Consider the following 14,092-nt stretch of genomic DNA (forward strand, 5'->3'; position numbering starts at 1 on the left):
AGTGTGATTTTCAGCTAAAGTAAGAATTAAAGAATTATTACTGACTTTTTAAAATGCTGCTTTACTTTCAGAAGTACTTTAGAGGTAAAGCACTCCCCTATCTTAATCCTGCCTCCATTCATCTATGATTATAAAAATGACTTGATTTGCTTTTATCATGTATGCAGACCTGCTGGAAGAGCAGCCAGACTCAGAGGGGAAGGAAAAAACAAACCAAATTGCCCCAGTGTGGGCAATAGTCAAGTCCCACATTGCCAACCACCTCCCAAGGCACCACAGACAGAAAGTATTCTCCTGGTTCCCTTTTAACCACTTCCACATATTTGCCCAAATTTGCAAGCAGAAACCCCTCTCCCTTTATTATTATGTCTCTCTTCATGTTTGTACAAGTTCTTATAATTCCTACCTGCAAAGGCTTGATGCACCTACAAAAACACATATTTGTTTGCTTACGTTTTCAGGACATCACTTATTTTGCCAGGCACTTGTGTGGTACCTGAGGTATAACAGAAGATAAATACTACTGCACACATGCCTGCAATTAGACACAAGATTTTTGGCCAAAGGGCACTGCTGGCAATTACAGAGGTCAGTAAGAGCAGTGTTCAAGCTACAGAACACCCAGGGCATCATTCCAAGACAGGCCAAATCAGTGCTGTGTAATATATTCAGTCTCGTTTTTGAAATTCAGCATAAAACAAAGGAATAAAGTAGAACGTGCACAGTGGAAATGGCAGCCTGTAGCCAGACACAGAGCAGCCCTCCTGAGGATGTGGAACAGTGGCCTTTGCCATAATATGTGACCATGTGTTGGCAGAACAGGTAAAGTTTTCCATGTTTCACTGCACCCCTTATACCTGTTATTACCTGACATCATAATGTTATCCCCTTCCACACAGAGATGTGGATCACTTAAAATGTGGTGTGATTATCCAAACTAGAAATAAGAGACAGAATCCAAAAGTGTCACCTTTGCCTAGAAATCAATTTAGCACAAGCCAAAGAAAGCTCCTCTCACCAGAGGTCCTTTTGGGAAATGGTCATTTTTCAAAATTAGAAATGCATCAGGATCTCCAGCAACAATGAGAGTGGGAGCTACTTGTTGTAAGAGCTAAACAAAGAAAGATGTATTAATTGCTTTATTTTTTATTTTTAAGAACTAATTCAGAAAGGAGCACTAAGGGCCTACTTACAGAGCATGTAGTGGAAGAAAAATATGTTCTTCTAAGTCAGAGTCAGTTCCTAGGTCCAAAAGAACATTATGAACTGTCTATCCATGGTATCCATGAGTTAAGACTGTGATATTGGTGAGCCAAAACACTCTCAATGAGTGTTTTATGTTAAGAAGTTAGAAATATAAAGCTGGAGGGGGACAAAAGACTGAAAACATGAGAGACCACGGGTGCCCTTGAAAGCATCACTCGGGTTAAATGCAGAAAAAGCACGTGCATAACAAATTAGACCTTGCTTGTCCCTCGTGCTGGTGTTTGCCCTCAATTAACCTGTGCTGCACCAGATTAACCAAGGGTGCTGTGCATCAGCTGTGCTCTGCCACTTTCCCTCACCGTGGTAATGAAGTCAGTACCAGGGAGCCAAAGGAAACAATAAAATCTCTTACTTCAGGGACTTCAGAGCTCAAAATAATTGCAGACTAACAGCAGTGTAAACACTTGGAAAACCGATTGCAATCAGAGAGATCGACTTTGCTTTCACACTTTACAGTTGAAATAATTTTTTGATTTTGTGGTTGTTGCACTTGTTACCCTGTGCAAACAGTCACACAAAAGCACTTTATCTTCCTTTCTATACTCCCTTGACAACCTGATACAGGTTGCTCCCTGTGCTTCTCCACGCTGCCACGTGGCTCCAGCAGGAATGCCTGCTCCCAAGGAATATAGAGGGGCACAAAAACCCCGTGTGTCATTGGCGTTCAGGTTCCTTTGCCAGCACAAAATAATCTTGGCACGATGGTCTGTTCAGAACTCACCAGGTGATTTACACAGGGGTCCCCAGGATGTTCTGTGCAGGGCGATGGTTTCCCCAGCCTCCAGGAGCTGAGCCCTTGCATGGCATCTCTGCAATGATCAAATTCAAACTCCAACAAGTCATGTGGCTTACTAATTCAAAATACAAAGTCTCCTGATGAGCTTGTGGAAGCCCAGTGCTACTCTCACCATCAGGCTTTTGTTTCTTAATGTTATGCTCTATTAAACTGAAATTAGCACCAAAAGGAAGTCCAAAAGAAATGGCATCAGGGAAAAATCAGTATAAAACCTATAATTAGTCACACTGGAACACACTGCTGTGAACAGACATTCCACACAGACAACCTTTTCATTAACTTTCTGTTTATTTTAGAGAAACCTTATGAGAGAATAAATTTATCACTAATGCCAAGGTTTTGCAAGCACTTTTGTTTGGATGTTTCTGCTGCCCATGGCAAGCACAGCAGATACTGCAACCAGCACCAGCAAAAGCAGCAGCAGCTTTCAGACCCTGCCAAGCTGTGTGTCATTCTGAAGCTACCCACGACCTCAGTGGCATGTGAACCACTAATCTGGGAAATACAAGACTGAAATCCCTGTCCTATGGGATGCTGGGGATCAGCTGCTTTAGCTCTGTGTGAGCAGCACTTGCACAGGCATTTTCTGTGCACTTCCTTTTTTTTTGTTTGCTGCCTTTTTGTTTTAAGCTGCAGCCTAGAGGTCCCTGATGGGAACCAAAACCTACAGGCATTATTCAAAGGGTACTGTGGCACTCCTGGAAGGGCACAAAAAACCCCAGAGAAATGGCAGCATCATACCATGACCAGCAAAATCAGCAGGGTGTCTTACCAGCTTGTTTACACCAGAACATCTCACCAGTGTTACCAGTTTGGCTGCACTGGAAAACCTCTACAATCCACTGCCAGCAACAGTGTCTTCAGCTGGGTCAGTCACCAGAAAAATAACCATGTGGTTATTTATGACTTTGTTCTGCTCTCAAATAGCTTTCCCAGGTAGGTGGATCTGTTAGAGAACACATTTATGTAGCTGCTCCCTGATGGCAAAGAATTTTCAATTCCACCTGGCCATGGAGCAGCCACGTTCCACCAAACATCTTCGTGGTGGTGGCACATCACTCCTCTTCCCATTCAAAGTCATTTTACTTACTCATTTCTTACTACTTTTCTCCTCAGCCAGTCCATTTTCCTTCCAACTCTAAACTTTAGAGCACCTTACTCTCTTCCACGGAGAAAACAAGGAATAAATAGACTGAGTAAGAAGAAATAACACAAAGACTTAAATATCAAGTGTGTGGGTGAAGAGCTGGGCTAAACCTGCCCTGAAGCAAGTCACTATTTCCCAGAGTAACAGAGCAGTGGGCCAGATCCCAGACACAGAGCACTTTCCCAGCCATCTTACATTATTTACAAATATCCTCTGTTCTTGTTCATCTTCCTTGATCTTTGCACCTTCCTCAGTTCCTCCCCCCTTCTTTGTAAAAGCCATTGCTCACCCTGTGTAGATGTGCCTGATATTTGTCTTCCCCACATCACAATTTAGCCTCACTCAAAGATACTGAATTAACATAGGGATAAATTTTGCATAGGAGAAAGAACAATGCATCTTATATAAATTTATATTCATACTCAACTGCAAAAACTGGAGCCATTTTGCCATTGTCAATTATGTTTCCTGTCCCTACTTTTTTTTTTTTTTTGGAGGAAGCCTTATACTTTGAGAAAGGAAACAAGAGGAAACAAGCATCTTCTGGTAGCCTTTTTAAATCCTTTAGGAAGAGATCATTTGCTTTATAATGGGTTTAAACTGTGTTATTTAGAGCTAGAGGAAAGTGTTAAACAATAGGGGAACACCAAACTGCTAATGAAAATATCCTTGATAGAAAAAGAGCCAGGAAGGTTGGCAGAGGAAGAGGAGAATTCCCAAAAGTCTGCTAGTAAGAAAAAAGCCATCAGTTAAATAAAGTTTCCCTTATTTTTATGGTAGCAATGCACTTTTAGATAAAGCTGTGTATCACTTACTTACAAGTAAAAAGAAACAATGCAATGCTTTGTCCCACAGACAATTAAAAACTGCAGTTCTTATCAGAACATGGCTTGGTTTATTGCTTTTAAAAGCCATAATAAACACTATTAAAGTTACAGCCCTGACACTGAACTTGCTTTCCTGGCACCTAAACTCTCAGTTGAAGAAGCAAATCTGTAGGAGATAAGAAAAAAAGGACAGAAAACATGAGTAAATTTACTCAGACATTCTTCTGACACTGCCACTCTGGGAGTTCCTATTTTGTGACTCATCCATCTGATCTGATACTTTTCTAGCTAGCCTAATTTCATTGCTTTTTAGTCATCCTTAAAACGAGTGAAAGGTCCAACTCTGTGCAAGCTCCATGCTTTTTTCTAGGAGGATGAGCAACAGGAAGAAAAGCTGACACTTCCATATGGTTGTAGTGTTTCCCCACTCCTTTCTGCTCTCAGCAGAGAACAAAGGAAACCTCAAGAGTTTTTTAAAACTTGTTTGGAAACATTACTCCTTCCATTCCATTGCAGGACTCCATATGGCACTGAGAAAAATATATTTGGGGGGGGTGAGATGGGAATAGCATATCAGAGCAAAACACTTACAGTCCTGCAGGTGCTTCCTGGTGACTCCATACAAATACGAATTCTGCAGTGTAAGTAAACCACAGAGTTGTTGACAAAGGAAAAAATTTTCATCTTAAACTGAGCTTTGCTCGAATTCCCATTTTCCAGCAGTGTGGTGTAAGTATTTGGTATGGGACAGCTGAAAAGGGAGACAAAAGCCACACAGAGCAGCTAAGGCTAGAGAAAGCAGGTTTTGGTTATAGCACAGAACTTGAGTTTTAAGGCTTTCCTTCCTTTAGGAAAGGACCCTTCATGAAGCAGCTCTGGCAATGCAGTGGTGATAAGGGGCTGTTTGCTCCTTTATTCTCACAGTAACCAAGTAGAACAGGAGACTGAGAAGTGGGTTGGAGAGTTGGAGAAGAAGGGAAAGTTAACAGAAAGAAGGATTTAAACTTGGCTTCACCAAACACAAATTGAAAAAAAAACCATCAAATTTAAAGGACTAGATTTTGTTACTGAGCAAAATTATTATCCTGTATTTTAAGGTGGCAGGTGAGCCTAAGAAAAATTACATTGGGGTGAGATCAGGGATCCAGACATGAACAAACCTCCTCTTTCACCAGAGGCTGCTTTAATATTATATGTGATGAATTAAATAACACATTTCCTTGTTGACAAGAGGCACATAAGCTCTTGATAAAGCTGAAATCACAGAGAAACCTCTGAACTGTAGAGAAGGAGATAAAGCACCCACTTCTCAAATGCTCTTTCACTACTTGCTGCCAAAATCAACTTCTAGCGATTTCTTCAGGTTAAAGGCACAATTCCCTCACAAAATTGTAAAGAAGAAAACCAAACTCAAAAAACTTCCACATGGCTCTCTAAAATCCCTTTTCATATCTACCTTTCTTGTTCAAAGAAGGTGTAACTAGACCAATAGAAAGGATGAGATGTGCTCTCATCATGTGAATGATGAGGACACACATAAAAAGCATTTAAAATATAAGATATTATTAGTCAGTACCAGTGTGAGACCTAAGGTATGGCTCGTGGTATTTGCAAATTGCATTGCTGTACCTGTTGCTGATAAAAACAAATGACAGAGGATCCACTGAATTATTGGTTGGAGTGGCCCAGCAGTCAGTGAGAACCACCTTGAGCTTGTTGTCTGCCCTCTGCATCCCCACTTCGATCAGCACATCCTCACTGGCAGAGACACTGAAATTTTTGGGGACTGGGGTGTTTCCAATGAACAACTGCATTTCTGTTCTGAAGTGTCCAGATCCATGCAAATCCTCAAAGATGGTGTAAAGTCTGAAAAATCAATTATCCTTCTTTAAAGACCACAAATTTGACTGTAAAGTTCTGCAAGTCTTAAATCAGTCCCTGTTGTCCCACATATTGATACAGTGAAGGGTTATCTGCAGTCCAGGATAGCAGGACACTGTTCAAAAGGAAAGGTGAAAATGCATTGAGTTTTCAGCTGGGAAGGTAGAGAGCATGGAAACACAAATGGGAAAATCCAAAGGGTGGTCTCAGCAATTCTAACAGGGCAGAGAGAAATACCTGAGTGGAACAGAAGGGGAACAAGACTATGAGCTCTCTGAAAGCTCAAAATAAGACAATAAAAGCTTAGTGCAGAAGAGAAGAGCCAAAAAATTGAGACAAGGAAAATCTGAACAGAAAGTGAAAGACACGAGAAAATTATAGAGCTCAAACAAAAGTGGCCTGACAAGACTTTGCTGGGGAATAGAAAGGAAAATACAATCTCTAGACAGGGCTAGGAAACAGAAACTGGATTTGGTGCCACTTGTATGAAGGGAGGACACTCCACATGAAAGAAAGGCTTGTGCTGTCACCTTTTCTGTCAGCACAGCCTTGATTTTCCGTGAATTGTGGCTCTGATTCCATATTTCTTGAAGGTGGGGCTTTCCACAACAAAAAGAGTATTTGCGTGATGTATCTCCTGGTTTTTCAAGATGACCACAAAAGGATTTGTAGGGGGATAAAAACTGCCATTCTCAGAAGCCACACAGCAATCTGCAGGCCCACATCAGGTGGAAAGATACACAATTGATATGTTCCAAAAGCAGGAAAATGCTGTTATTGATACAAGGGATTGCCCAGGAAGGCAATGAGGAGATAGGAATTCTGACTCCTGAACCAGCAGTTCCCAAAGGTTTATTTTCACTTGTGGTTTAGCCAGGTAAAGGTCAGCTGGTTGGATCTGCTGGCACAATAGTTGGAGTAGGAGAGAAGCACACAGCAGGGATCTCCTTGGTGCCTTAGACTGGCTACCTAGAACACAGGCTAGACAGAGTTAGAGAATAAAGTGGATATTGATTAAAGGCCTTTAACAGATACCCCTTGGGCAGTGCAGGAACCTGGCAGAGGCTACACCCATGATGGATGATGGTCATGAGTTTTTCAGGCAGATAGAAGTTTGGTCTATTTACATATCAGAAGTTAATTGTCCAAGTACAGCTTCAGGTAATGAAGTCACGTTCCCCTGGTTTGCTTCCCCCTCAGTTTGCTTTTGTTTATACTTTTCAGGCCTGAGGCTGTGAGATGTCCTTGGTTCTCAGGCCTGGAAGGATTGTTTTGTCTGACCAAACTGTGAAGAGAGCTCACTAACACTCTATATGGAGTTCAGAGTTATACACTAATGCAGTACAGGGTGTGAAAAATATAAAAGCTAAAACTTAAGGCATCATTCTGAGCACAGGACTCCCAGGATGGCAGACTGCTCCCAGTGTTGTCACTGGATACAGCCCCTGGGGGTTTTTTTCCCAGTGCAACAGCACTCAGCCACACAGCAGAATTTCAAAACAGAGAAGTTGTTCCTCACCTTTCTGCAGTGTACCCAGAGGAAGTCAAGACATCATTTTGAAACACACAGTGGATGGGACTGGCAACGTTCAAGTGGTGGATTATTTCCTGAGCAGAAACATCATTCCAAAGGGTGGTTTTCACCACAGTAGTAGTCGTGTTCTGCAGCACAGAAAGGAGAAAACACATCAGTATTTCCAGGGTTGCACCAGAGCTTTCCAGCTTCAGGTGCTTGGGTGTTCTCCTGACAGCAAAACTCAAACAGATTAAACCTCCAGTATCTTTGTTGCTGTACAGGGAAGCAAAGAAAATACACCAGTCTTCCTTCCTTTTCCTTTTTGTCATAGCATAGAATCACAGTTTGGCTGGAAGGGATCTTAAAAATCATAAAGTTCCAAACCCCCTGCCATAGGCAAGGACACGTTCCACTAGACCAGGTTGCCCAGAGCCCCATCTAACCTAGTCTTGAACACTTCCAGGGATAGAGCAATGATCATTCCTTATCAATGGTCATTGCTCCAGAAGGGAATGTCTGTTCTTTGGCATGGTTTGAACATAGCCATTGCTTTGGGATCTAAAGAGAGCTATCACTCTTTGTCCCCATTACTGGTAACTACAGAAGTATTTGTCAGCATGAGATGATGAAATTACTTTTAAGAAAAGACAGCTGCAAAGGGAACCCAGAAGAGGCATGGGATGTGACTCTCAGTTTGGATGCCCCTTCTCTTTGGTGCTTCTCATTGCACACTGAGAGGTAACTTTCCATCATAGGAAGGGGATTTCTTTCTCCAAAATACATTCAGCAACTAATAGACTGTATACCTAGCTAAGGATCTGCCACTGCCTCTCCCCTCCTGAAAGAGAAATAAAGTGCTCCAGAGCTTGTTGGCATTCCTTTGGTCAGAGGACTTACAGTCTCAACTTGGGTGCCACAGTCACTCCAGCCCGCCTGCAGCACAACGTGGGTGTCATTGCTGGTGCTCACATTGCAGCCAGGCTCCCCCAGGAACAGGGAACTCTCTGGGATAGACTCCTGCTGCAAGAATCTCTTCTGGATGGCAAGGATGATCCTCTCAATTTCACAAAACACACTCACTGCGTCTTTAATGGAAACCTCTTGAGTAGGTTTGACAAGTGGGGCTGGAGATGCTCGAGGAGAAACATCAGGAGGTGCCATGGGATTGCTGGTGAGAGGAGTCAGCACCGTGCTGGAGAACTTGGTGTCCTCCAGAGCTTTGTGCTCAGCAGGAGAGAAGTCCAGTGAAGCAAGGGAGGAAACACGAGCTGAAGTTTGCAAAGATGTCACAGGTAAAACTGTGCTGTGAACAGGTTTCTCATCCATCATTGTTGCCTTTTGGATGAAGGGAAGTGCTGAAGAGTGCCAAAAATAAAGTACTGTTGTCATTTACATGTTCAGATTGGTCTCATCAAGCAAAAGCGAACTCTTAGGGGGAAACTCACAGTTACTGGAAGGAAACCAGCTCCTTTTGTTTTTTTAACCTGCTCTACTTACTGCCAAAACTGGGATATTTTTTAGAAAGGAGCCTATGAGACATATGAAGTGTCCATCAGAAAAGCTGAAGTGCTTTATTTTCTGACAGCTGCAATAATTAGTGTGTAACACATGTACATAGACCTTTTGGAAGATCAGTGCTTGCACAATATCCCCCACTGGAAGTTGCTCAACAAATGCTTTTACGTTTTTGCCTGGAGCTGTAGGAGACTGCCCAGTTCTGGCTGGAGGCATAAACAGGAGCTTGATTTAAAAAAAAAAAAAAAAAACAGGCCCCATTTGAGACCAGTTACTACCCAAAAGATGGGGCCTTGAATGCTTTGGAAAGCTCATTTTGGGGATACATGGGACAAACCTCATGTGGTAGCCCCATATTGCATGTGTGTCCTGAGAGAGATGAACAAATGTGTCAGTGGCAATTTGTAATAGTTCCAGGAACAAAAAAGTGGGGGAAAAGGGAAGCTCAGGTTCAGATCAATGTGTGTGTCAAACACCCAACATCCAGCACAGGTCTGGGGTTACACCCTGACAATTCACCCACCACTGGCTGAGATAGAATCAAGACAATAAATTCCATTTGCAGAGAAGCACAAACAATGTGTCTCATAGCACAAAACTTCTCTTAAATCATTTTAGTGGCTTAAACATAAAAATACCACCTATTTCCCAAGCAATATATAAAATCTTTATATATTTATAAATCTTTATGGAAATGCCCAGCTTCCAGAAATGCCCCAAATGAAAGTCACTGATTTGCACAATAAAGGAAGGAAAATAAAAGCTCTTCCAGAGCTGGATTTCCCAAAAGCTTATTATCTATCTCAGTTAAAATTGAACAAATGATGGTATCAATTGACAAATCATTGTGACTTCAGTAAAAAATGTTCCTTATCATAATGGTTAAAAATCCAAAAATAAATTACAGAAGAAGCCTAAGAGAATTTAGGAAATTAAAGACCCATCATACATCAGCTAACAAATGACCTGAGGAAAGAGAGAAGCCAGATAAATCAGCTCACACAAAAATGCAGTTTGTAACCAGCATTTCCTCCCTGCTGCTATACAGAGGTCGAGCCACCTATCAAGTATTTTCTATATTACCTCTTCTGTCCCCTCTGCTACTGCTAATGAAAATCACTGAGAATCTTGTCAATCCTGTCTAATGTTTGTGGCAAATATGAGAAACAGAACTGTTAAAAGAACCTTACAGCATTAAATATTAATATAGTACATTCCCAGTCCTAAAGTGATCAACTCCCCAAGGGGATGCTTCTAACCCCAGAGGCCTCCTCAGTTTTTTCCCCATTTCACATTCTGGGGAGATGCAGAGTAAATGCCCAGCAGGCTTGTGTTACTGGTCCTGATTGCAGCTGCTGTCTTAATTTTTATCTGGCCAAAATTTTCACTTTTGAGAGAAAAAAAATGCTTTATTTCTCTTTCTAAAGTCTAAAGACCAGAGCAAACCAGATCATAGATGGGACTCAGAAAGCAGCACCAGCCACCTGTTCTTTGGGGACCTGTCCCTGAAACAAACCCTCTGTTTTAGTCCAGGTTTGAGAGGGGCAGGCACTCTACAAAGCACTACCACAAGATAGTTGTGATCCTACTAATTACCAGGATATGTAACTTTCCAGATTTACAGCTGTGAGTGTCACAGGCAAAAAAACAATTATAGAGCAGAGCATAAATACGTTTCTGAAGCAATTTTGCATGAGATTCTAATTGACAGCTTATAATAACATTCTTTGTACAAATGGATCATGTCAGGGACACAGTATTTGGGGTTTTTTTTTTCAGAAGTGACTTGTGAAACAGAATTCAGCTGCTTTTAGTCAGGAGGTTAATGGTTTTTGTTACTTACTTCTGTTACATATAAAAGAAAAGAAGTTATACAATCAGCCATCATGCTGGGCTTGGCAAAGTGTGGGCTTTCACCTCAGCTCCAGACCCACAGGTGTGTGAGGAAAACCACTACTCCCAGTGAAGAAGAACTCACATGTTCATTTATTTCTTGGGATTTATATTTCATGGAAAAATTATCAGTGCAAAGCAGAGGGTAATGTGTCCTTAAATTATTTTAAACAGTGCTAGTTATGCCTGTGTTCAGGGACTCATTTCCACTGATATAAATCATTCAATCCACGACTTCTAACATCTCCTCACCTTTTTCTCTGTAAAACTGATTCTAAATATTGTCAAAAAGACCAGTTTTGTCTTTTTGGATCAGTGGTATCTCACCTCCTATGTCATCTGTGGGTGTTCTCTGAAAAATTTAGTGGATGGATAAGCAGGAGCAATACAAGGAGAGAGAAAGGTTTTTCATGCCCGTGTTTTACAGATCTTTTCACCTCAGAAGACACAGATTAATAACAGCTTTTATCATCTGTCTGGCTTTGAAGAATTACTGGGGCACAAGCTGCTCCTCACCGTGTATGGAGAGGCTGCTCCTGTCGATGGTGAAGTAGGAGCTGTGTTCCAAGGCCTCACAAAAAGCAGTGATGACATGGTAGACATCCACTTCTTCTGCAAGCAGCAAATTGAAACTTACCACTGTGCTCCCATTAGTAACACCCGTTACCAGCACTTTAACCAGACCAGCATCCATCTGCTGGAGCACCTCAAGGGGCAGAGATTTATGCACCTGGAATAAAAATAAAATGTGTGTGGGGATGGGCAGATGGAGCAATTACATTTCAGGCTGTGTACACTGCTCAGAAATGAGTGTTGTGCTTCCTGCTCTGGAGGGAAGCAGCAGCAAATTGACCTTTTGCTTTGTAACATTTTCATTCCAGAGCAGCTGAAGGATGTGGTGCGCTTTTAACCATGAATATTAAACAAGCCAAGTGATTAAGATATATCTATCATTTGGCACAAGCCCTTGCCTCTGGTAACAGAAAGGGAGGGAGGGAGGAGGCTGCAGGGAAGCTCCCAAGTTCTGGTTCTCAAAATGCCTCTTGGGAGAGGGGCAGTCATTGGATTGACAAGGAATTGCTGGTGGAAGTGAAGGTGCTCCTGACACTCCACATTGCCTCAGAGGGCTCACTCAGCCCAGGAACATTACAACTTAGAGCAGGTGACCTTCAAGCTTTGCTTTCCAGCTGATTTCTCACCAGAGCCAAGCAAAACCCACCCCTTTCTAAATGCCCAAACCAGGGTATTAAGGGGCCAGGTAGGGGCTACACTGTGGCCACCTCCATCTGCATCTTCCTCTCCCTGATTTCTGCAGGAAATATCTGGAACAGCAGGGCTGGATTTCAGCCATGAGTTTAAGGCACAGTTTATTTCAGTGTGTAGTTCTTGGGGATGCCTGGTGGGAATCACCAGGAAGAGCCCAGGGAAGAGTCAAACACTGGGAGCCACCGGGAGAAGCAGCCTTGTTTGCCTTGCACCCCCGCACAGAGCTGGTGCATTTAGTGCTGGATTCTCACAGCTTTTGCACAGCCTTGTGCCCTGCCTGCTGTGCATTACCCAGCCCTGACTTCCCCACTGTCTGTGATCCAGCCCTGCAGATGGTCCCAGGATTTGCAGGCGTCCTGCAGCCCTTCCCTGAGTCACCAGAGCTGATGTGTTTCTCGTGCTGGGTGCCAAGGCAACGTGGCACAGAGCAAACCCCCTGTGTGCCCCTGGAAACAGCTCCCATGTGCCTGCAAGTCCCACACAGCAAACCTTGGAGTGCCCCACAGAGCACAGGCAGAGCTGGGAGGATGGAGACAGCTGGCTCCCCTCTAAAGACCTGGGCAGAACATAAACTGTCCTTGTCAGACCCCAGATCTCTCATTTCAAGACAGGGCCTCTTGGGCTCCTTCTACTCTCTCTTTCTGCTGTTTCCCAAGCAGGTAATGAAAAGTTGGAGGTCAGACCTAAGTTTTCAGCTTTCATAATTTTTGTCCGAACTTCTCAACATTAAATACAGACGCCTGTGACATCCTCTTAGCCCACCCTGATTTCATCTTCATTCCCAATTTGAAAATTTTATTAGTTGTTCTTTTTCACAGAATCACTGAGGTTGGAAAAGACCTCCAAGACCATCAAGTCCAACCTGTGACCAATCCTCACCTCGTCCCCAGCCCAGAGCACTGAGTGCCACATCCAGTCGTTCCTTGAACACGTCCAGGGATGGGCGCTCCAAACCTCCCTGGGCAGCCCCTTCCAAGTCCTGAGCACTCTTTCCATGCAGAAATTTCTCATGATGTCCAACCTGAGCCTCCTCTGGACCAGCTTGAGGCCGTTCCCCCTTGTCCTGTCACTTGTTCCCTGTGACAAGAGCCTGACCCCCGCATGGCTACGGTGTTTTGTTTCTATCCTTATTCCTATTTTTCCTCCCAAAGCAGGACCCAGAGCTCGAATAGCATCAGAGCACATTCATAGTATTTGTATTTAGCCACTAGGTGACACTACAAAACCCTTTATCCAAGAGACTCCAGGATTTCCCAACAGGTACCACACCCTGGGTTATCAAAATAACGCTTGATGAAGCAAGGCTAGGAAAAAAATGGGGGAAATGGAACTTTTTTGAAAGAAATACTCAATATATAATACCCCTGAGTATGGGGGGTTCTTACAAGAGAAATTATCTTCAGGTCTGTCATTGTGTCTGCAATTTCTGAAGCACACAAAGGAAACCTAAGTAGGGAATGCACTGACAGTCTGGGAACTGAGAATAAGTAAGTGAAAGGTACAGCAATTTGAACAGAATATTGTTTGAAGATTGTTTTTTCACTCAGAGAGAAAAAAAATAAAAACCCTTCCCCACTGTCTGTGGTTTGGCTGCACCTTCAGGGAGAAGGTACCAGAGCACACATCTGCCCAGCCACCATCACCAGCAGCTTCCAGGACGTGGAGATGGAAAAACTCAAATTAACAAAATGGTGAAATTACACTGGAGTAGTGAAAATTCCTTAATCCCTGTTCCTACACTCATTCCACATTCATATAGCTTCAACTCAAATAATTTTATGTGCATTCAGCTGCACAAACACAGCCTATGTACCTTCCAAATGAGGAAGTCACCTTCATAAGGCATTATCATTTATTAGTTTCACACCTTTTGTCACTCAGCTAAATTTAAGACACCCAAGTTCAAAAGAAGCTTTCTACTTGGGAATTTATTGCACCTCAGTGAATGTATGTTCAACTCAAACCTTTTGTTTTCCCAACCGATT

At 42.7% G+C, this 14,092-nt stretch overlaps 1 protein-coding gene across 1 annotated transcript in view; it reads right to left on the reverse strand.

The window, feature by feature from the left end:
* UMODL1 (uromodulin like 1) overlaps positions 1–14,092 on the reverse strand; it is a 45,240-nt gene that overhangs the window by 4,018 nt on the left and 27,130 nt on the right. The window contains 6 exon segments of the mRNA XM_088159359.1: positions 1,965–2,075; positions 4,628–4,787; positions 5,666–5,902; positions 7,437–7,579; positions 8,331–8,788; positions 11,358–11,571. Of these exon segments, the coding sequence (XP_088015485.1) occupies positions 1,965–2,075; positions 4,628–4,787; positions 5,666–5,902; positions 7,437–7,579; positions 8,331–8,788; positions 11,358–11,571 (1,323 nt within the window).

The sequence above is a fragment of the Sturnus vulgaris genome, chromosome 2, assembly GCF_052056855.1.
Source record: "Sturnus vulgaris isolate bStuVul1 chromosome 2, bStuVul1.hap1, whole genome shotgun sequence".
Taxonomy (NCBI): domain Eukaryota; kingdom Metazoa; phylum Chordata; class Aves; order Passeriformes; family Sturnidae; genus Sturnus; species Sturnus vulgaris.